The sequence below is a fragment of the Puma concolor genome, chromosome B3 (genome assembly GCF_028749965.1).
Source record: "Puma concolor isolate L17-30 chromosome B3, mPumCon1.1.hap2, whole genome shotgun sequence".
Classification (NCBI taxonomy): Eukaryota; Metazoa; Chordata; class Mammalia; order Carnivora; family Felidae; genus Puma; species Puma concolor.
This window is the reverse complement of record NC_141672.1, coordinates 104,753,297-104,774,249: the sequence shown is the minus strand read 5'-3', so window position 1 is coordinate 104,774,249 and position 20,953 is coordinate 104,753,297. Positions and strand designations below refer to the sequence as shown.

General features: G+C 40.6%; 1 protein-coding gene, 1 long non-coding RNA gene and 1 pseudogene across 10 annotated transcripts in view; all 3 read left to right on the top strand.

Annotated features, from left to right (window-relative positions):
• The window catches only part of ICE2 (interactor of little elongation complex ELL subunit 2), a 63,242-nt gene extending 60,601 nt beyond the window's left edge, over positions 1 to 2,641 (top strand). For all 8 annotated transcript variants that reach the window (XM_086710835.1, XM_086710836.1, XM_086710831.1 and 5 more), the window contains one exon: positions 1,460 to 2,641. In XM_086710835.1, coding sequence (XP_086566961.1) covers positions 1,460 to 1,582 — 123 coding nt within the window. In that variant the 3' untranslated portion in view covers positions 1,583 to 2,641. The remainder of the gene's footprint in view (positions 1 to 1,459) is intronic.
• Positions 2,642 to 3,586: 945 nt separating this feature from the next.
• On the top strand, positions 3,587 to 14,863 carry LOC147580251 (THO complex subunit 5 pseudogene; annotated as a pseudogene). Its single transcript, XR_015252680.1, has 2 exons — positions 3,587 to 3,686; positions 4,012 to 14,863. The product of XR_015252680.1 is annotated as a THO complex subunit 5 pseudogene (transcript).
• On the top strand, positions 3,685 to 14,863 carry LOC147580252 (uncharacterized). The gene is made up of 2 exons (XR_015252682.1): positions 3,685 to 4,052; positions 14,665 to 14,863. It is a non-coding gene; the product is annotated as an uncharacterized LOC147580252 (long non-coding RNA).
• Positions 14,864 to 20,953: the final 6,090 nt, after the last annotated feature.

Genomic DNA, 20,953 nt, shown 5'->3' with positions numbered 1-20,953 from the left:
TTCTCTTTCTACAACTTTGGTAATAGATACTCATTAGACACACACACACACACACACACACAAAATCTCACGATGGAAGTTTCACAATGCTTACTTTCCTCAGCGATATAGTAGATACAATTTAGGGTCATCACTATACTCTTATAGTAAATATCAGCTGAGTAGGGAGTGGTATAGATAATCTGAAAATCACAGCCCTTTCTAATCAGTGCATTTGAAAAGTTCATCAGATTCGGACAGACACTGGCAGATTCAAATCCCAACTGGAGTTTGTCCTTTCTGGTCATCTGATGGTAAACTAAAAAATAGCCCTGAAGAGATAACATACTAGGTTAGGGAAGCTGGAGTCTGGTGCATCCTGAGTGAGCCAGTAGCCCCTTAGAGCAATGCTAATAATATGTCTCATATTTAGGAATATGAGTGTGCTTGGAGTAACAATATTACCCATCACCACCAGGTCTGGAATTCACTGGACAAGATGCGAAGATACAAAGGGTGCAAGGTGGCCAGGGAAAATAGAAGCAGAAATGGACAGGTCCTGGGGAGATGGTTTTAGGCTGTATGGCCTTGGCCCTTCTCTGCAAGGCCTGAGTTTCTCCATTACCACTTGTCAAAACTATGTTCTCTTAGTGTCTGAGGAGATGACAGAATTTCCAGATCTCCTCTTCAGCAGGACTACAGTTAGCAAGGGATTGTGTCCTAAGAATACGTCTTCTCTCTTCTGTAGGCTGTGTGGACTAGAAAGTGAGGGTGGGCAGCTACTTTTGCTGAAGAGGAGTAGATATTAAGGTAGCACCAGCCCCCCACCAAACTTTCTTCCTCCCACTTCCCTTCTTCCTTTTTTCCTCTGTAGCCTCCTTCCAATTTTTTCTTCCCATTTTTCTTTCTTGCAAGAATCTTCTCTTTCAGCTTCTCAAGTTTTCCTTTTTACTTGGGTTCTTTTTTTGCCTTCCTTTTTTTTCCCCACATTTATTTTCCCTCGTTTTCTCTGCAGACTTGGCTATTTTTCTTACTCTTTGTCTCTTTCTCCATTTTACAATTTTTCCCCCTCTTAACCACCTCCGACCTTTTTCTTGTATTTCCTTTCTCTCCTATTGTTTTTTTCATTTCTACCTTTCTTCTGTCCTTCAGTCTTTATTGCAAACACGTTGCTCAAAAAGCCTGTCATCCTATCATTTTCTAATTTAACATTTCATCCTCTTCCAGGTTTAACACACAGAGTAGTTTCTCCCTTCACTTCTCTCCACCTACCCTGATCTATTCCTTCTGTGATTGCATTTGAAAGTTTAGTACTTTACACTGTGTCAAATTAAAGTTTGTTTAGAAGCAGCCAGGTGGCTGGAGATTAAAAATATATAAAGGACTATTTGCAAGGTAATTAGTACATATATAAATAATATGGAGTTGACTGTATATAAATATGTTGTAAACATATTAAACTATTTGCTTCCTCTCTTAGGTTGGTGGAACAAGAATGCCTACACGCAGCCGCAGGAATCCAGTTTCCATGGAAACCAAAAGTCTGCCTGCTCAGCAAGTTGAAAATGAAGGAGAAGCTCCAAATAAAAGAAAAATAACTTAAGGACTCTGCCATGGAAAATGAAGAAAAACTGGTTTTAACAATGTTCAATTTAGAAAAGTTGGAGGGGGAAATATACCCAGAATATCACTGGACAAGATGAACATTTTTCTTTCAGTGTCCTTGAGAGTTCTTAGAGTGCCTTGAAAAAATATGTTGGCTATGTAAAGGAATGTTTCAGCTAAAATGGAATGTTATACTTTTACCACTTGATGTTTGAAGAGAATCTAGATATGTTTTAACATTATCATGGCAGGGAAACATATAGAGGAGAAAAATATTTTTATAGTAGACCTTTTCCAAAAACTGTAAATAGGAAAATCATTTGCTTTTTTTCAAGAGCAATATTTATCATTGTGTGTTATGTTAACAATTTGAATTATATCACCAATCTGTTGAGATTGGCTCAAAAAGCTGAATCTTGGCACTGTCAGAAATAATTTTGAGACATAAACCTTGCTTCTGATGCATTGTGACAGTTTTTATATACTATTTTAAAATGATTGTTGCAAGTTAATAAAGCTAATATCTTTAAAAACTTGATGCAATTTTATTGCAGAAGCCAAAAATTAAAAATAAATAACTCCATGCCTCTGAAAAGTCACAAGTTAACAGTTTTCTTGTTGGTCAACCATCAGTTTTCTTAAAAAAAAACCTTCAAAAAATAAAAAATAAAAAATAAATAAAACAAACCTACTGTGGCGTTATAGGTTTGGTGATGAATACCTCTATCTCTTGGCACAAATTTCAGCTGAGTGTTAAAATATGCTACTGAAAGCAGAGATGATCATGTTTTCCTGAAAAATTCTCATTATTTCAACTGATAAGGCTAATATGTGATACATCATAAGCTATTTTTTTCTTATCTGTACTGATTAAATTTCCTAAGACCACAGGAGATGAATTTGGAAAAGCTCGTCATCAGCTGATGTTACTGTAACCAATTTGGACTTAAGAAGGAATGGACTTATTTAATTTTTGTATCTCGTTCTTTAATGTGCAGTGAAAGTTTCAGAAATATGTGCACTGTTTGTAAAATACATGTTTTGTAATCCAGAGTTATATCTGCTTTGTTTTTGGAATTTTTAAATGTGTTTTATGCTAGTAAAAGAACTAGTAAAAGAACTAGTAGAAGAACTAGTTCGAGAAATCTTAACTATTATAAGTAACAGTTGAATATTTTTATTCTCAACTACCAAGTTTTGTTTTGATTTTTATAATCCGTTATAAAATATTTTTTAATGAGTAATTATTAGTAAAATTGTTTTATGTATTTTAATATGTAACTTCCTCATCCTACCATTCCCCTTTTTTTTTTAATGTTTATTTATTTTTGAGAGAGAAAGAGCACCGGGAAGGGGCAGAGATTTCAAAGCGGGCTCCTTCCACACTAACAGCTGAGAGCCCGATGTGGAGTTCAAACTCACGTATCACGAGATCATAACCTGAGCTGAAGCCAGGTGCTTAACAGGCTGAGCCCCCCACGTACCCCCTGCCATTCCCTTTTTAAAACATTGAGCTTTTTTTTAATGGACTTGAGCTTTTTTTTTTTTTTTCAACTTTGTCACATGCTTCCATATCCCAGACATATTTTAGTTGTGAATCATTTGGCAGTGAACTAAGGGAGAGGCAGGGATTCCCTTGGAATTTGCTCTTTTAAAAAAAACTAGATGATGATTTCTTCAGACTTCTAAATACCAGAAAGACTTGGCAAGTGGTGAGCATAGCTGCCTTCCAGAAAGACTTGGCTTTCAATTTTTAATATTATTTTTTACTTAGTAAAACGGGTGGTCCTACAAGTGATTATTTTGAAATTATCTTAGCCATAAATTTGAGTAACCCTGATAAATATATAAATCCAGCCTTAGTTTTTCATTTGTGCTTAATCAAGTCTCTTATAGCATGTATTTGATCCTGTTTGTGCTTTTTCCTTGATTTTTTTGTACAACCATACCTCCTTTTGTTGCACTTTTCTTTGTTGCACTTTGCAGGTAGTACTTTTTTTTTTTCTTTTTTACAAATTGAAGGTTTGTGGCAACCCTGGGTCAAGCAGAGTCAGTGTTGGAAAGAATGCGATGGACCTGGTTTCCCTACACCCATGGTGAAGGTATAATTTATACGTACCTCTTGGAAAACATTTAGTTCAGGAAATGTCTGAGTGTATTTGTATGTCACACAGTCTTAAGTAGGTCCTCCTTGTTACTCTCATATTCTTTTTTTCATATACCATAGTATTTGTTTATTTCACTTACTGTCTTTCTTCTTGAATAGACTACAAGCTGTGTAAGAACAGAAGCATACTTGTTTTGTTCATACTATGTCACAAACACCTAACCTGGTATTCTGTCTTATAGTTTCAGCTTAATAGATAGAAGTTGGATGGATGCCTAAATGAAGGTCTAGGTATCAAGGACAGATTTTATTTTTTCCAGGAGCTCACATTCTGGTGGAGGACATAATACTAAACTATGTGGTAAGTGCTCTGATAAAGTAACATAAAAAAGTCATATAACCTGAACCTGATAATTAAGGCAAGTTGTCTGAGGTGAAGCCTGAGGTGAGTCTTTTCGAAGTGAGAAAGGGTTATAAGGAAAGAATGAAAGATCTTCTACATAAAAAGAAAGAAGCATATGCAAAGGTGAAAGATGGCCAGATTGTAGGCTCTGAACTTGGGATTTGAGAGAAAAAGCTATTGGCCAGGGAGAGACATGCCATTCCATGACATTTGAATGTTGTGCCATTTGGGAACTAGTAGTAAATTTAAATAAAGACAACATGAGCAGGTAGTCTTTTGAAAAAGCTTGATGGCATCAGTCTAGAGAATGAAATAGAGGTGGGAAAGACTGTAGGGAAAGAGAAAAGTTGAAAAGCTGTGTTACAAATAATTGAAAAAATGGTAAAGGCCCTGAATTAAAGCAATAAGAGTAGGGCTAGGCTCAAGTGACAGGAAAATAAAATGGTAACTTAGTGAAGCAGTTGGTAGGAAAAGTCAAATATGGTTTCCAGAGAAATCCCAATTTCTCATTTGGGATACTGGGTAAATTGTGATGTTACTCATTTAGAGGGAGGAGGACAAATGTGGATAGGAGTGGAAAGATTTCAGTTAAAATGTTCGTTTCCTTTCATTGTTCCTTGGATTCTGGGTTTGGATGCAGTATTGGTTATATATTGCTGCAAAATAAACTACCCCAAATTTAGTTAGAACAACAAACATGTATTAGAGTTTCTGTGGGTCAGGAGATGCAGCTTAGCTGGGTGTCTCTGGCTCCAGGTCTTTCATAAAGTTGCAGTCTGGCTGTTGGCTGGGGCTGCAGTGATCTGAAGGTTTGACTGGGGCTGGAGCATCTACTTTCAAAAAGGTGTAGCCCGTGTTCCACTATTTGTCGTCAGGAAGCCTTATCCCCACTGCTTGTACCTCTTCATAGGTCTCCTGGACTGTCCTCATGACAGCAGGTGACTTACCCCAGAGTGAGCTCTCCAAGAGAAAGAGCAAAGAGGGCACCCAATGTCTTTTTGTCTTAGAAGTCAAATACTGTCACATCTGGCATATTCTCCTCATGAGATACAAGTCAGTAAGTGCACACTCAAGCTCCACCTCTTGAAAGGAGGACTATGGAAAAAAATTGTGAACATGTTTTTAACTATCTCAAATGTCATGAACATTTTAGGGATGCAGAAGAAGAATTTGGTTTGAGGTGGAGAAAAAAGAAAGGACACTGTTTAGTGTCTTATTACCAGTATGTTGAATCTAATAGAGGTAGTTGACATCAAAGAGGGTTGATAATTTGAGTTTTGAACTCAGGAGCCTGATCTCATTAGTACGGATTTGGGAATCGGTATGTCTGTGGTGACTGAGAGAAATAGATAAGGTAACATAGCAGAAATGAGCATCACGAGAGGAGGATCGTGAAAGGAGCCCCAGAGAAAACCATATAACTTCAGTAAAAGGAGAAGTTTCATTAAAGTGGCTAGTATGGAAATCAAGTGTATGAACATTAAGGAATAAGTTGCTGGACAGTTTTGAGGCTGCATGCAGTCTCTGCTGTCTCCTCCTGACATTGCCAAACAACCATGTCATCAGAATCAAGCAAAAAACAAGCCCAAAGTGATCCAAAGTGATGGAGCTCCATCCGAAAGGAAGCATAACCATTCTGACAAAGAACAGGAAGGTAAATACTAGAGCAAGGAGGCTGAGGCAGACCTGTGGGACCCTGGCAGAGACTGAGCTGTGTAAGTACACACAGGAGTTGTGGAGGCTCATGGCTGAGATCCGGGAGCTGAAGAAGATGAGAAAAAGACTGAGATGGAAGATTAGAAGATCCAGAGCTGTGTGCATTTCATGACTCTGAAGAAGCTTAATCGATCAGCCCATATCAGATTGAAGAAGGCAAGAGATCAGACCCATGAGGCCAAGTAGAAAGTAGATGCCTGTCATGTGCAGCTCCAGAACCTGTTGTATGAGGTGATACACCTGCAGAAAGAAATCACCAAATGTCTGGAGTTTAAGTCGAAGCATTGAAGAAATTGATCTGGTCAGTTTAGAAGAGTTTTATACAGAGGCTCCTCCAGATATTAGCAAGGCTGAAGTCACCATAGGAGACCCTCACCAGCAAACCCTTGCATGTCTGGACTGGGAGCTGCAGCAGAGGAAAAGGCTGACAGAGAAGTACGTACAGTGCCTGTCCAGCAAGTAGGAGATCTTCAAGGAGACTGAGGTAAAGAAGGGTACCCCAGCAGCCTCCAGGCTTGCCTCAGTAGCATCACGCAGGCTTCCCTCCCAGTGTAAGAGTACCTATTCCTACTGTTTGACCAGGCTCACAAGCAATATGAGACAGCTAAACACCTGCCATCTCCCCTCTATATCCTCTTTGTCCAGGCCGCTGCATGTAGGCGGGCCTGTCATAAGACATTGTGGCGATTGAAGGCAGTGTGGACAAAGCCAAGGCTCTGTTTAAGCCTCCTGAAGACTCCTAAGATGATGAGAGTGACTCTGATGCTGAGGAGGAACAGACCACAAAATGCCAGTGGCCCTCACTGGAAGTTCAGTTTGATGACAAGTGCATGGAGATGCTGAAGAGGCACCTGCTGCCTGTCATGCTAGACCTGAAGTGCAAAGATGACAGTGTGCTTCACTTGACTTTCTACTACCTCATGAACCTCAACACCATGATGATTAAAGCCAAAGTGATGACCACCACGGAGCTGATCACCCCATCAGTGCAGGTGACTTTCTGTCTCCTCACTCAGTCCTGAGCTGTTTGTATCCAGGAGATCACAGAAAGAAGACTCCGAATCCACCATTCAGTATCAGTTTCAGTGGCATCCTGACTTTGAGAGACTATGTGCTTGACCCATATTTCTGGGTACAGAAGCTAGGTGACCTCCTCTTCCCGCAAAGAATAGCCTCAGCACACGGTGATTGCTGAACACTTGCCGAGCGCCGGCCACATGGGGACCACCATGAAACTGCTGAAGACTAGGGTGCAGTCCCACCTGGCCCTCCAAAGTTTGCATCCTTGGAACATGGCATTGAACCAGTTACCAGTGGTTGACAGTACCTCTTCCCTGCAAAGGTTGTCTCCTGCCTGGTGGAGTGGGTCACACAATTGCCCATGAGGATTACTTGCAGCTACATTTCACCAAGGACATTGTGGAGATGGGACTAGCTGAGGACACCAATCTCTACTCCTGGCTCTCATGGAAAGGGGCACAGCCAAACTCCAGGCTGCCGTGGTGCTGAACCCCAGCTACTCCTCCATCCCACCCATTTTCCAGCTCTGTCTGAACTGGAAAGGGGAGAAAAACAGTAGCAATGATGACAACATTCAGGGCATGGAGAGTGAGGTCATCGTGTGCTATAGGAGCTATGTCCCTCAGTCCAGCCATCAGCTCTTGACCAACCAGCCGCAGTGCCTGTGTGTGCTGCTGGACGTCTACCTGGACGTGGAGAGCCATGATGACAGTGTGGAGGAGCCCAAGGAATTTCCCCAGGAGATGTGTCTGCGGCTTTTCAGGGGTCCCCGCAGGATGAAGCCATTTAAATATAACCAAGCTCAAGGATTCTTCACAGCCTGTTGATTCTTCCTGGCCTCTAGACTCTGCCTCTGCTCTCTGCTCTAGCCCACTTGTGGCTCTTGATACTCTCCAAAGACAGGATTTTTATTTATAGCCTATTAAAGTATCACTTGACCAAGTAAATAAATAAACATTAAGGAATAGTAGAAGGTGAGATGGAAACAATGAAACTCTTCATCGCCAAATGATCACCAAAACTTGGAAATAGTTTCATTAGTTGGATCTTCTTTTGCAACTGCAAAGGAAGTTAACCTGTTCCTTTCCATTTCTCCTTGGATTATGGCTTTGGACGTTGTAAACATTTTAGACATATTACAAGGAGGCATGGGTTTAGGGTAGAGAAGGGAAATAACACTTTAGTATTTTATTATGAACACACTAAATCCGAAGTGTCTCACTAATTCGCATACTAAGATGTTTGTTATGTGTTACAGGTACGTGGTACCTTTTTAATCAAACCGTATAAGTGTTTGATATCAACTGTGTTTTCAGCACAGAGCCTGCTTTGGGTCCTCCCTCTCCATGTTCCTCCCCTGCTTACACTCTCTCTCGTTCAAATAAGGCACACTGCATTAAAAAAAAAAAGCATAAAAAAGTATTTGATATCAAGATTTATTGAGTTTCTCACTGAGATGTATGTAGAAATAAAGGAGATGTATCTCATTGATCCATTCTCACCATGTTACCTTGGCTAATGTCTAAACTTATCAAGGTATGTAGGGGCAGATACACAAAGCATCTATCTGGGGATTGGATCTGAGCTGCCAAGAAAAAGTTACTGAAGGAGTTGAGGCCCAGATGTCCATTTCTAGGATGAGAGGCTTAGATTGCCTCATCAAATAGGAAGATTCAAACAGTACAGGGTTTGCCTTGGCATACACGTTGGCTTTCAATATATGAGCTATTGTTAGAAAGGGATCAAGCAAGGAGCTATTGCTTTCCATGCATGGAGTAGCCTGGTTAATTCTCTAAGGAATGGGAGGAAAAGCCACAGTGTGAATTAATCAGTGTTTTGAAAGTGAAGAAACCTAAAGAGTCTGTGATTAGTAGGTTGAATTCCTCCTTCCCTTTTCTTGAGCACCTGCATTTCTTGGAGGGGGAGGGGGAATCTTTTCTCCATCCACTATCCTAGGTTTGGCTTACCCAGAAATGTACAGCACAGGAGAGTATATGCATGTTAATCATAAGAATCACACTGCAGTAAGGCAGTGCTACACTGATGCCAGGGATTGCGGCTCCCCCGAGCCCTGCTTTAATGCAACATCCTCTTTAGCCAGCTTTTACCAACAACAGATTAGCCATCTAGTCCCTGCCTGCATGCTTTTGCACGTAAAGCTGTACCTGCTTGGATTTATTATCACCAATCGGAAGTTTCATTAGAGTGGCCAGTCAGTGGGAAATCAGGTTTATAAACATTAAGGACTAACTAGAAGGTGAGGTGGAACAATGAAATTCTTCATTGCCAATTGATCAGCAAAACTTGGAAATGATTTGATGATGCTTTTTTGAGCATCTATTGGGGGTAGTGCATTATGCCAATTTCTTGGGATTTAAAGATAAATAAGATTGGTTTTTTTGGTCTTAAGGGTAGTATCTAATCTTGTAGGAGAGATAGATGTGTGCAATTAGCTGTAATACAGAGCAGAATTTAGCACAGTAGTGCATAGGAATAAGAAAAGGCGGTACTTGACAATAAGAGAAGCTCATGATAGAAATGACCTTTATATTTGGTTTGAAAGACAAGTAAAATATTAATATGGACAAGAAAGGAAGCAGAAGGGCACCTGGGTGGCTCAGTCAGTTGAGCATCTGCTTTGGCTTGGGTCATGATCTAACAGTTCATGAGTTCGAGCCCCACATGGGGCTCTCTGCTGTCAGCACAGAACCTGCTTCAGATCCTCTGTCCTCCTCTCTCTCTGCCCCTCCCCCATTTGCGCTCTTGCCCTCTCTCTCTCTCTCTCTCTCTCAAAAATAATAAAATGAAAAAGGAAGCAAAGCATTACATCATGAGTAAAAATCATGAAAAGTGCTGATTTTCAAGAATAGCAAATATGCTCATGTGACAAGCATGAGGGGGAAAGAAGATAAATGGGAGATAAAGTGGAAGAGGTAAGTTAGAGCCTGAGTGTGGAGAGTATTATTCCCAGATAGTTTGATTTGATTCCAAAAGCAGTGAGGAGATGTTGAAGGCTTTTTGAGCAAGATGACATCAATTTTAGGATACTTACAATATAAAGAATTATTTAGAGAGAGGAAAGACAGTGAGGAGGTGGAAACTCTATGAATTAGCAAGTGGATGGAAAAGGTGTAGATTGGGAAGTCATTTAGTTAGCAGCTATCAGATTTGACCCTATCCCCCAAATGAATGTTCACTCATGTAATATAGTCACAAGTAGGTAATAGACACTAGGTGTTGGGAATACAAAGATGAATTAAAGGTCATGGCACATGAAATAGCTTGTGTGTGTGGAATTATGAAATGAAAGTTTCAAAGACAGCTGAAATTTTTAGCCTGAGTGCTGTCACTGACTTAAATGAAGATATCAGAGGAAGAATGTGGATTTGGCAAAAAGACAACTAGTTATGTTTTCAACCAAATGTCAGCAGTACAGTTAAGGTGATGTCCTATGGAAACTGTAAACTCAAAATGTGGGTCTACAACTTAGAGGGGAGAAGTATCACTTTTGGGCTGATAAACCAGGAAATTGGGGCTGGCATGTCTGGGACCATGCTGGCCTTTTCTTTCTTTTCTTTCCCCCACTTCCTCTTTACTAGGGCGAAGTAACTGGGAGTCTGGTTATATACTAGATTAACTGAGCTAATAAATACACTGAGAATCATGGGGAAGGGGAAGGCAAGAATCAACCCTGTAGTATTGGACTGGAATTGGAAGTATCAGAATGAATCCATGGTACTTAATATACAGAGAGAGTGGGAGAAACAGATACAGCTGTGTGTGTGTGTGTGTGTGTGTGTGTGTGTATGAATACATAGTTTCTAACTCTGCTGATAGAGCCTAGAAGCAATGATACTCTAGAAGCAATGAACACACTTAGTGCCCAGATCTTGGTTTCTAAATTCTCTTCTTCACTAAAAGAAATCAAAGCTCCTTGGAGAAATTATTAATTCCGAGACTGAGCAGGGAGAATACAAGATGAACCTGAAGCATCATCTTGCACCAGAAAATAAGAAAGTGCTCAAAGAGTGATGGGTGCATGCCAAAAGAACCCAGGAACTAGCTTAAAGGAGTTCTTATGTCTGGGAACATTTGAGCATGAAATGATGACAGTAATGTTTTATAATGCTTTAAGTAAAATAGTAATCCACAAGCTCATCCTGGCATAAAGGAATAAATAAATGGGGAAGAAGGAAATACTCTGTTCTACAGTTGATTTATTGCCAATCAATAAATCCAGAGGGAATGATGGAATCAGAAAAATCTATTTGCAATAATTATAGAAATAATTATGTATCTAAGAATCCTTGAAGGGTGCTAAATATGGTGGGTGAAAACTTGATGGCAAATAGAAATATTCACATAGTCTTAAAGAATCTCCCTATTAGATATTTATTATGAAGTATAATATACCTATTTGTTTACCTAATCCTGAAGAAATCTGGCAGAAACTATCTTAACCAAGAGATTAAAATTAGAGTCATCAGTAATGAGACAAATCACCAATGTATGTTTCTTACTATGCACCAAGAAAAGCACAACATTATTTAGGTGGTATATTACTGTCTGACTCACTCAGTGTTACTCTATTTCATTTTAGATCAACAAAAGACATACAAATTCAGATTAAACAATTTGAGAGAAACCGTATATCAAAACCTCTTGAAAACATTCTACCTGGCAGCCAAAACTTGTCTGGACAAATCTATTTTTCTTCCTGGTGCGGCAAAAAAAAAAAAAAAAGGCTACTCTTTGACACAGTTCTGAGGTCTGATCATCTGCAGGTAATGTTCCCCGATGCCAAGTAAACATCCACAGTTTTTCGAGGTGTTCTTCCAGCAAGCCTTTTGCCCAACTTACTCTCCAGAAATAAACTATAAGGTTTTTTGGTTTTAGCCTGTTAGACTCCAAATAAACAAAGAGGATATTGTGTCCAGAACCAGTTTTACTGACTGCCTTATTCTCCATGAGATATTATTTAAATTTCCTCCTGAAGTGTGCAACTCAAAGTGAGAAATGAGTCCAGAATAAATGATCAAGTGACTGCAGTCTGTTTAAAGTTAACATTTCTCGACGACTAAGATGTAGAATGTATTTTACAAAGTTTGTGTTTTGTTCTAACACTATGCACACAGCAGTTTTACTAATGTGAAAAATAAATAATGGAATGCATTTTGCAAGTATAATGTCTGCCCTCTGCCCCACAAAAAGTGATGCAGATTATAATTTCCCAACTGCCACAACGGGCAGCTGGCACGAGTCTCTGTCCAATTCCAAAATGCAATTTCATAGAATTGCACAATGAGTTCTTTTGAGTTCAAGAAGAGGGTGAGGGAAAGTGAAATCACAGTGCATGAGACTTGAATGTCTCTGTGTATGTGTGCATGTTGGGAGGCTAATAAAGTGGTGGGTCAGTCCCTAATTCAGTTTGGCTTTTTTTTAATGCTACACTCTAGTGCCTGAAAACTTTTACTCTTGAGGAGGAAGGACTGTGTAACTTACTAAGTGCCTAAGGCCAAAATGTCATTTTGCATATTAGGGAGTGCTGAGTTTGCTGTCAGCCAAGCCTTCTGCCTCCAAGGAGCCGGTGCTAGAGTTAATTCTCATCCAGCAGATGGGGGAGTCTTTAGAATGTTAAGACTGTCAGCTGCAACTCAGAGAGAAGTGTGAGAAATTGAGTCTCAGAAGTAGGCAGCCCAGAGTCAGAGTTTGTTGGAAGAGGCATGGGGTGTGGAGAGGAGGCGGAAGTAGGGAGCTCTGAGTTAGAGTCTCCACTCCTTCATTTGCTAAGGCCTTCTCTCTCCCCTCTTTGAGTTTCAGTCTTTTCATCTGTAAAATCCTGATATTTATACCTTCCCAGCATATTCTATAGGCTCTAGTGGACTTCCAATAAATATTATAAAAAATGGCTCTAAAAGTTCTTTTTAAACTGCAGGTCACATTGGGGCGTCTGGGTGGCTCAGTCGGTTGAGCGTCCGACTTCGGCTCAGGTCATGATCTCGCGGTCTGTGAGTTCAAGCCCCACATCGGGCTCTGTGCAGACAGCTCAGAGCCTGGAGCCTGTTTCAGATTCTGTGTCTCCCTCTCTGACCCTCCCCCGCTCATGCTCTGTCTCTCTCTCAAAAATAAATAAACATATTTAAAAATTAAAAAAAAAAACAACTGCAGGTCACTACATAAATGTGAAGTATCATCAGATCAAATCAATGAATGATGTCTTTTGATCTAAAACTTGAAAGGAGTTTGCCAGACCGGAAGGGAAATTTCAAGCTCAGGGACAAAGTAGAGTCAATGTTCGTTGGTGCAAACATGGAAAGCATGTTGGAATGGCAGGTCATTGGTATGGCTAAGACATGACCAGGGTGCCTTTGGTTGAAGGGACCCAAAGGATCTAAGAAAGCATGCTGGGGAACTTGTCACTGAAAAGCTTTGATTGCCTTAGAGACTGTGGCATTGCCTTGAGGTGGGGAATAAGGAAAAGCTTTTTAATTTTTTAAAGTATTTTATTTATTTTTGAGACAGAGACAGAGTGTGAGCAGGGAGGGACAGAGAGAGAGGGAGACACAGAATCCAAAACAGGCTCCAGGCTCTGAGCTGTCAGCATAGAGGCTGACGTAGGGCTTGAACTTTTGAACCACAAGATCATGACCTGAGCTGAAGTCAGACGCTCAACCAACTGAGCCACCCAGGCACCCCAGTAAAAGCTTTTTAATGGAGGTGGCAGTAGAGGTGGACAACACGGTTGAACTTCTATCATGGAAACTATGGCAATATATAATGTGTAGGAAGGATTTGGGGGCAGAATGGAACGTAGGGAAGCCTGAAGGCAGGAACATCTGGGAAGGCTATTTTTCAGTCTAAACTGAAGGTTCTGATGATCCATCTTACTTGGCCATCTGTCACCTCTGTTTTTGCAGTACTAAATGATACCTGCCACGTTTGGGAGAATGTGGCCTGATCTTAAATCTCCTGGAGTTGGACAAGTCAGAAATGGAGTGATAAGTAGGGCAGACCCTCACACGAGCTTGGTCAGATGCTTTCTCCTTCCTCCACAGCCCCAAGTTACATGGAGTAAGGATTTCTTTGTGAAAAAAAAAAAATTATTCTTTGGGGCATTAAACTCTAATTATATCGTTTGGAAGTACGCTGTAAATCTGGAAAAAATGTTGGTATCCTCTCAAGAAAGTCATTTGAAAAAAAAGAATGGTTAGCTCTTTAAATGCCACTTTTACCTAGTTGGTCTCTTTCCTAACCTTTTAAAACTTGGACTCTGGGGTATACGAAAGAAAAACAAAATGAGCCAAGCAGCTGAGCCCAGATGCCCAAACTGAAACCCAAATTGCCCTCCCTTTAGAGGCTTGAGGGCCCGGGTAAGTCATGCTATGGGCTCCTCCCCAGAACATTTTAATGTTTGTGGGATAATTATGTTAATGGTAAGTGTTTAACACGAGTACTATATCCTTGAATGAGAAAGTTGACTTAATCAGTTAAAATAGTAACATGTTGACCAGTTCTGCCAGCTCATGTGGGTCTCTACCATGCCTCCTGCCCCTCGTTCCTTTCCGGTTTCATATCTGAGAAGGGTATGAAGACTTCAAGTATTTTTTTTTTCACAATACAGAACAGTTAACTTTATTATGTGCATTACTTATTAATAGAGTAATTTGTTAAAAAACTAACAGAATCAATGTTAGTGATTCTGAGAAAGATTTCTGTTTATGAAGGAAGAGTACCGCTCGCGGAGAGTGCTCAATCTTTGTGAGGAGTGATTGGCAGGGATCTCTAGCCCGACTGTGCATCCACTAATTCTGTGCCTTCTCTTTTTCCTCTCCAGGTGTCCGGGGTCATATCTAAGTTTGTTCCAGCCATCCAGAATACTCTACAATGCCCCTGGCTCTGGAAGAGGAAAGGGACTGACAGTATTAACTGAATCCATTTTGAATGAGACATACATCATGCCAATGTCATTCACTGGAAACTGTAACCAGCTTGGTTGGCTAGTCCCTTGCCCATGGAATATTGGTTTTTCAGACTTTTTTTGATGTATAAGTACCTCAACCATAGGTATGTCATTACTGAAGATTCCATTTCAGTCCACTATATTTTTGGACATTCTCACAAAAAAGTACCTTTTTTGTTTTTTAATTTGAGGGGGGGATGTGTGCGTGAATGGGGGAGAAGGGTAGAAGGAGGGAGGGAGGGAGGGAGAGAGAGAGAGAGAGAGAGAGAGAATCTCAAGCAGGCTCCACACTCAGTGTGGAGGCCAACACGGGGCTCATTAGGCCAACATAGGGCTTGATCTCACAACCCTGTGATCATGACCCGAGCCAAAATCAAGAGTTGGATGTTCAACCAAATGAGTCATTTAGGCACCCCCCAAAAAAGTAATTTTAAATTGTATTACATGATTTTGAATATGTAGTATCTCAGGAACTCTGAAAACTTTATTGGACTGATAGATATTCACTTCAGACCTCGTATCAGAATGATCAGACTTCTTAAAACCAGAAAATCAATACTGCTGACTCCATCAAACAATGTAAGTAAGTAAGGGCTTAATCATGGTTTCCTGTATTTTTAACTCCAGTTGAAACTCCTACTATCCTTTGCCCGTTTAGTCATGAGCCTTGGCTCAGAATGACCTCTAGCTGTTCAGCTCCTCTCAGTAGACCCAGATTTGCCTTAGGCTCTGAGGAAAATACTTAAGTAGAGGAGTTCCAAAATTTTTTTCAAATTTTCACATTAGTGGCATCAACCAAATAAATATATACCGTCCTTAGTGACTATTCCTTCTTACCTGTTTTTATACCAGAATGGTTTGCCTAAAAACAGTCACACCTCTGCATTGACACTGTCCACAGATATAGAATACATGGGGTATATGTTACATTTCCTCTTCTGTGGTTACACAATGACTTCAAATAGCTATGAGTAATTGAATGGATTGGCCAAGACAGAATGTCTTACTTCCTTTCTCTAATGGTTAACTGTATTCGTCATTCTCACATTGGGCTTCCCTGTACTTTGATTTCATGTCTCATACATTTGTCAAATTGTAATTACTTATTTACCTCTGCTACACCTTAAGGTTGGAGTTACCATTTTTCCTATTATGAGTTTGCTGTAGTCCTGCCCTAGTGCCTGGCATATAGTGAATACTCATTGTTTGTTAAATTGAGTGAATTTGTCTTGGGAGTTCCTTGAATTTTATAGTTAGGCACTGGCTGCTTTTTCAAGACATGGACAATCAAAATCAACTAGGCATTTATTTGTACTATTTTAATAAGCATTTTAGCAATTTCATAGAAAAGATGTGTAAAACATTTGATGAAAAAAACATTCATGTAAGTGATATTTACAGAGGAAAGATGGGGGCACTCAATGTAGGGACACATCCTGGGAACAGTTTCTCAATTAGGAGTATTGTGAGTTACATTGTTTTTTTTTCATTCTGTTTCAATCTTAACAGTTTTTCTCAGATTCCTTCCTTTGGAGCTACAGCATAACCTGAATATTAGAATTGTTTTCTTTACCCCACCCTAGTTGCTATAGCTGATGAGTCATAGAAACCAGAGAAGGGAAAGACCAGTGAAATCATCTGGTTCATCTCCAAATTAGGGAGTGGAGGCTTGGGATTTGGGGAAGACTAACCTCTCATTCAAAAAGGGGGGAAAAAACCCAAAAAAAACTGCAACTAGAGCTGATTAGAGCAGCTCACCCATCTGTCTGTCTTTTGCTTCTAACCCCATCCTGGGATCTACCCTATTAGAAGACAATCAGGAATTCTTTCCAAGGGGCCCCAGGAATACCAGATGCCAAAGTGTTAAGAAGCTGAACTAAAATTGTACTGCCTGAGTAATAAAGTTGGATTATGAATCTTCCAAAGATTATTTTAATGGAGTCTTAAAGAATTTGAAACTCTGTTTTAGTAAGACCTTATAAATTTAAGAGCTAGCAAAGGATTTACAGATGGTCTGGGCTAACTTGTGCAGTTCCCAGATGGAGAAATTAGGATGGAAATGATGAGATTACAGGTATGCCTAGGTCAGGAGTACAGGCCTCCCAATCTGTTTCTCTTTGTGTCAGAATAGCCCAGGATCCTCCCTCACAGTGCTCTCCTCCATCATCTTCCTCTCCTCCTCCTTGTCTTTCGCATTACTTGAAGAAATGGCATGAATGATTTACCACTGGTGCCTACTCTTCATGTCAACCGAGTCCAGGTATCACATGTCCTTGGGCCACAGAGGCAGGCACATGCCACTTTGGCCCCACCTACAGCCTTTCTACCACACTCCTTGCTTCCCTTCTGCTTGCTTCTGTATTGTTTCAGCTACTGAACCTTGGCTTCATCTCCTGTCCAGAATCTGCTCTTGTCCTGTGGACTTTTTAACAAGTCATAGTGTCCTTTGCCCCTCCCTTGGTACCTAGCTTAGATCTACCTCACTTCTGATGTTCCACCATAGCATCCTGCACCGTCTCTGGTCTCTTGGGTTACAAAACTGGCTCCATACTGCTTTTTGCTAATGTCCCCTTACAGAGTGGGGAGGAATATTTGTACACTGTCAGTAGTGATAGCATCTGCATACGTGTGTCTTCAGGGTAAATCCCCTTATCTAGTTACCTGAGTGTATCACACATTCACATTATTAGAAATCTAAGTTCCTTTGCAGCATTAGAGATATTCAGCAGTTTCCTGTTATTTTTATTTTGATAATATTCTACACAGACTCATTTTACTATAAAGTGATGTTTCTTTCGCAGCCATAGCTATACATTTGAGTAACCTAAGGACTAAAAACGTGCTGGGATCCATGATCCAGCGTGTGAACTAAAGCAACAACTATATATGGATATATTCAATTACACAAGGGATACTCTTCCCAATTTGGACAAAAATGGAATGTAAAGAAATGGAATGGAATGGAAAGAAGAAAGCTGATCATATTTGATAAAAGTGATCTAGTGATCTACTTGTAAAGAGTTACAATTTTGTTAAAGTACTTGCATTTAGAAAGTCTATTATGCTTATTTTAATGAGTAGATAAAACCTGTTTATGTCTAGTAACATCCATGTGCACATACATGATTAATGGGCCTAAATATACTACATTTGCACATTAAGGAGTGAGTTTTAGAGCTCAAAGAGAACTTGAAGATTTTCTAGTCATACCTGTTTTCTGCAGTTTGGGGAAGGCTTATCTCTGCTCCATGAAGCTTCAGCTGAGATGGCTCAACTGGAGACTGGACGGTCCACTTTCAAGATGGCTCACGCAGCTGGCAAGTTGGTACTGGCTGTCAGTTGAGGACCTTGGTTCTTCTTCCTATGACTTTCTCCACAGGTTACTGCTTGGGTTTCTTCATGGCATGATGGCTGGATTCAAAGGCAAACATCTCAAGTATGTAAGGTAGAAATGCATTCATGATCTAGCCTCAGAAGTCACACAGAGTGATTTCTGCAGTTAGTCTGTTTGTCAAATAGTTCATGATGCGGTTCCGGGATATGGGGATACACTCTTCCCCTTGATGGAGAAGTGGCAAGGTTCTAGCAGAGCATATGGGATGGGAAATATTGTTGTGGTTATCTCTGGAGAGTATAACATGTTCTGTCTTCGGGCTGTCACAACAAACTACCATAGATTGTATGGCTTGTAAACAACAGAAATTAAGGGGCACTGGATGGCTCAATTGGTTGAGCGTCCAACTCTTGATTTTGGCTCAGGTCATGATCTCATGGTTCACGGGATTGAGCCCTGCATCGGGATTGGAATCTGTGCTGGCAGCATGGAGCCAGCTTGGGATATTCTCTCTCTCTCTCTCTCTCTCTCTCTCTCTCTCTCTCTCTCTCTCTCTCCCTCCCTCCCTCCCTCCCTCCCTGCCTCTCCCCCCCCCCAACCTCAAAATAAATAAACATTTTTAAAAATCTCTATTAAAAAACAGGGTGCCTGGGTGGCTCCGTCAGTTAAGGGTCCGACTTTGGCTCAGTTCAAGCCTCACATGGGGCTGTGTGCTGACAGCTCAGAGCCTGGAGCCTGCTTGGGATTCTGTGTCTCCCTCTCTCTGCCCCTCCACCGCTCATTCCTCTCTCTCTCAAAAATAAATAAAAATATTTTTTAAAAATCTCTATTAAAAAAACAACAGAAATTAATCTCTCACATTTCTGGAGCCTGGATAGTCCAGAATCAAGGTCTGTTGAGAACTTACTTCCTAGTTCATAGATGGCTGTCTTCTCACTGTGACTTCATGTGGAGAAAGGGTGAGGGAGCTCTGTGTGGCATCTTTTATAAGGACACTGATCCTATAGGAGTGCTCTGCTTTCATTTCCCAACTGCTTCCCAAAGGCCCTGACTCCAAATACCTTCTCATGGAGGGTTAGGTTGCAATATATGAGTTTTGGGATGAGAAAAACACTCAATAAAATACAATAATTTTTTGCTTTCCTGGAGGTTTTTATTTGATAGTTTTTCTTGACAGTCTCACTAATTCATTCCCAAACCACTCAGTAAAGCTATTCATTTCTTCTTCGTGCCTTCAAACACCTTGGGCAATTACTTCCTCCCACTCCTTTGAGGCCTCCTTGCTAGAGCCTCCATTTACCTTCTCCAGTCTAGACTGTTTGCTCTGTATACCTGCTGCATAGTTGTTCTGAGTTCTCTCCTCCTCGTCTTTCTGAGAATTCTCTTCACATATTTTTGCATTCAGTCCCCAGTTGTCTAGATCCAGTGCTTCCTATTTTTGCTTTATTCTCTTGTTTTGGTAGAGCACGTCATTCAGGAGCCTCCGAAGAAAGGGTGTGTAATGTGTAATGGGATGAATGGTGATGCTCAAATTATGTGTCCATATCCCAAGCCTCAAAATCTGTGATTATTTCCTTATCTGGAAAAAGGATGTTTGCAGATGTAATTAAGTTACAGATCTCAGAATTAGAGCATTCTTGATTGTCCACGTGGGTCCCAAATCCAATGACAAGCGTTCTAATAAGAGACAGGAGCCAGGGGTAGGGAAGGTGTCTGGGTGGCTCAGTCAGTTAAACATTAGATATCAGCTCAGGTCATGATGTCATGGTTCATGAGTTCGAGCCCCATATTGGTCTTTGCACTAGTAGGGGCGCCTGGGTGGCTCGGTCAGTTAAGGTCTCTGCACTGACAGTGCGGAGCCTGCCTGGAATTCTGTCTCCCTCTCTCTCTGTCCCTCCCCAACTTGCTCCAGCCCATTTTCTCACTCTATGCTCTCTCGCACGTGGACATGCACTCTCTCTCAAAATAACTAAACTTAAAAAAAATTTAAAAAGAAGAGGAGAAGACAGAAACAGAAGAAGACCATGTGAAAATGGGGAGATACTGGAATATTGTAGCCACCAGTTATGCTGATAGCTACCAGAAGCTGGAAGAGACAAGGAAGGTTCTCTCCCAGAGCCTCCAGAGGGAGTATGGCTGTGCGGATACCTTGATTTCATACTTCTGGCCTCTGGAACTGTAAGAGAATACATTTCTGTTGTTTTAAATCCCGAGGATTGTGATAATTTGTTATGGCAGCCCTAGGAAACAAACACAGGGTCCAGGGGTATAAATAGCATTTTTAAAATTCTCTTTTTCTTTCTTTCTTTCTTTCTTTCTTTCTTTCTTTCTTTCTTTCTTTCTTTCTTTCTTTCTCTCTCTCTCTCTCTCTCCTTCCTTCCTTCCTTCCTTCCTTCCTTCCTTCCTTCCTTCCTTCCTTCCTTCCTTCCTTCCTTTCCATCCAAGTTAGCATATAGTGCAATAATGATTTCAGGAATAGATTCCAGTGATTGATTCCCTATGTATAATACCCAGTGCTCATCTCAAGTGTCTTCCTTAATGCCCCTTACCCATTTAGCCCATCCCCCCACCTACAGCCCTTCCAGGAATCCTGTTTGTTCTCTGTATTTAAGAGTCTTTTATGTTTTGTCCCCCTCCCTGTTTTTCTATTATTTTTGCTTCCCTTTCCTTATGTTCATCTGTTTTGTATCGTGAAGCTATATGATATTTGTCTTTCTCTGACTGACAAATTTTGCTTAGCATAATACTCTCTAGTTCCATCCACGTAGTTGTGAATGGCAAGATTTCATTCTTTTTGATTGCCGAGTGATACTCCATTGTGTGTGTGTG